The sequence below is a fragment of the Plectropomus leopardus genome, chromosome 10 (genome assembly GCF_008729295.1).
Source record: "Plectropomus leopardus isolate mb chromosome 10, YSFRI_Pleo_2.0, whole genome shotgun sequence".
NCBI classification, from domain to species: Eukaryota; Metazoa; Chordata; class Actinopteri; order Perciformes; family Serranidae; genus Plectropomus; species Plectropomus leopardus.
Window position 1 is genome coordinate 32,906,120 of NC_056472.1, and position 2,795 is coordinate 32,908,914.

Here is a 2,795-nt window from a genome sequence, read left to right on the forward strand (position 1 = left end):
TAATTAACCCTAAATTATTATCATTATTAGTAGTAGAAGTAGCAGCAGTAGTATTTATTTAAATATTTATTTATTTTTAATAACCATGGAAACAGTTTTGTTTTTAATTCAAAACAATATTATCGATGTTGTTACGTCGGAACCCTAAAGTCACGTGGAACCACTCCGGAAGCCTTAGGCCCCGGACCAATGTGTCCCTCTTTTATTATCTTCCGCCTCCCTCAGTGTGAGCCGACAGGTGTTATGAAATGAGCAGCAGGCCGGCGTCAGGTCGGAGCTCCGCGGGAGGCGCGTGGACTTTATTTTTTAACATGTTTTAGAGGAAAACAGTGACGTTTTAAATATGCACGCTCAGATCTTGTGTAGCGGCACCGCAGCGGCCGTCGCTGCCCGAAGAATGCGCCACATTTTGGGCTCCGTGGTGGGAAGAGACGGCCGGAGGTGGAGAGCTCGTGAGGTCAAACTCCTCAACACATCCTCAGGTAACACGAGCACAGGTGTTACCTCCACGGGACGCCAGTTTGAGCTGGTTTTAGGATAATATTTACTCACAAACGAGCTCATGTTGTCTGTGTTAGCCGTTAGCCGTTAGCCGTTATTAGCCTGAATGAAGCCAAAAGTTAGCTGCTTCACTTTTGGGCAGCTGCTTCCGCCAGCTGCCCAAAATTCTGCCTTTTTTAACCTGCAACTTTAAAGTTTTATTAGCATTTAACGTAAACGTGACTCAGCATTTCAGTAACGCCGGCTAACGTTTGTAGGTTAAAGGTTAAAGCCGAGTGAGAAGTGAAGTCATGCAGCCAGCTGGCTCCAGTTTGAGCTGTTTGGTGAATTTTAAGTGTTTTTCATTCTTCTTCTTCTTCTTCTTCTTTTTTGACAATTGTGACAAAAAACATTTTGAGACTGCAGTGACCTCAACACTTTAAAATCCCACCTTTTTAATCTGCTTTGAAAGTTGATTCATCCACATTCATGTCTGTCTGCTGTTACTGATCTTGTTTTTATTTATTCTGTGTGTTTAATCAACTTTGTTTTTGTCTCTGTAAAGTGGCTTTGGGCATTGTGAAGCGCTCTATAAATAAAGTGTATTATTAATATTATACAGCTATTTTTGTCTCCAGGTGAATACACACTGAAGAAAACACATGCTAGTATATGTCAACTTTGAAATCTGGTGCAGTATTTAAACCTTTTAACTCTGAGCAAATTGGTTTTATTTCCTTCAGAAACATTTGAAAAGGCAGTTAGCAACTTGATAAAAAAAAAAAAGTTATGCAAATTTCAAGAAATTAGTAGATTTAGAAAATTGTTTTTTAAAAAAAAAAAATAGGAAGAAAGATGTCCAGAGGAAAAAAAAGAAAAAAATCTAGGGGGAAAAATGCATTTTTAAAATGGTGTTACAAAGTTATTATATTTTTTTATAATCATTTTATTTTTGCTTTTTATAAAATTAAAAAAAAATCAGAATATTCTTAATTTAGTAAGTAAATTGGTTGATTTCTTGTAAAAACTTGGAAAGGAGGCACTTATAAACGTAACAAGAAAAAAATAGCAAAAAGGTTAAAAAAAAATACTTAAAAAATAATTTTTAAATTTTTAGGGCTAAAAAAAATAAAATAAATGATCTAAAAGAAAGGGTTGAAAATTGAAAAAAAAATCCCACTATTTTATTTTTAATGTAACATAAAAAAAGATAAATGTTAAGACCAGTGTTACTCAGGCTGCCATCATTGTTTGCTTAAGAAGCCGTTACAAGTTGGCAAACAGACAGTTTATCTGCAGGCCTTTTTCACATTTTCACAACAAACATGTCGGTTTTAAGTCCAACATTTAAGATGTCAAACTCATTTTAGTTTGTTAGTCTCATACAGTCCAGTTTGATCTCAGCTGGACCGGACCAGTTAAACCACTGCACCATAGCCTAAAATGTTTCCCTTTATTTCAGTGTTATGTCGTAAAGTTCAGCGACATACCAAACATATTCATCCATTTACAAACAGGTGACGAGCAGCCTGAGATATCTTTAGTAAAAAAAGTGCATTTATGTATTTTTTATTATTAACATTTTTTTCATGCCGTGTTTTGTCGTGTAGATGCTCTGTATAATTTCATACCTGTCAAACAAAGTTTGTAAACTTATTTAAATTAATAGTAAGACTCTTGGTAAATAAAAGTGCATTTCAGACAAATATTTCTCATACTTTTATTTACAGGTGACACAGTGAAGATCGGAGAGATCTCGTACAAACTCAAAACACCCCAGAATCCAGAGCTCGTTCCCGTCAAACACAGTACGTCATTTTTATTCGTATATAATAAATCTCTGCAAGAAATTAGAGAAAAACAGCTTCAAAAGACAGAATTAAAGTTGCTAAAACATAATTTTTTTGTTGTTGTTTGCCAGTTTCAGACTCCCTCCCGCAGACAGTGGCTCAGCACCTAAGATGGATTATGCAGAAAGACCTTTTGGGACAGGACGTGTTTCTCATTGGGCCCCCAGGACCCCTGAGACGGTCCATAGCGATGCAGTACCTGGTGAGTACACACAGACGGACGAGGACGTGGAGTCATGTGAGAACTTGTATGCACTGAAGTTTAAAAATTAAAAAAAGTAACAAAACTATCACACACTTAATTGCATAATTGTATCAAGATTAAATGCGACAAATTGCCCCCAAAAATGTACAGTACTGTGGAGTTCTGGAAATGTAATTGGTATTTTAGATGTTTCACCAAACATACAAATTTCCTTAAATCAAATTTAAATTTTGGAGTGATTGTTCGGAGCTTTGAAATGT

The 2,795-nt window shown here is 35.8% G+C and overlaps 1 protein-coding gene across 1 annotated transcript in view; it reads left to right on the forward strand.

Moving 5' to 3' along the window:
• The first annotated feature begins 224 nt into the window (after nt 1-224).
• vwa8 (von Willebrand factor A domain containing 8) overlaps nt 225-2,795 on the forward strand; it is a 24,405-nt gene continuing 21,834 nt past the window's right edge. Inside the window, exons 1-3 of the mRNA XM_042494061.1 lie at nt 225-482; nt 2,211-2,288; nt 2,402-2,532. Coding sequence (XP_042349995.1) covers nt 344-482; nt 2,211-2,288; nt 2,402-2,532 — 348 coding nt within the window. The 5' untranslated portion in view covers nt 225-343. The remainder of the gene's footprint in view (nt 483-2,210; nt 2,289-2,401; nt 2,533-2,795) is intronic.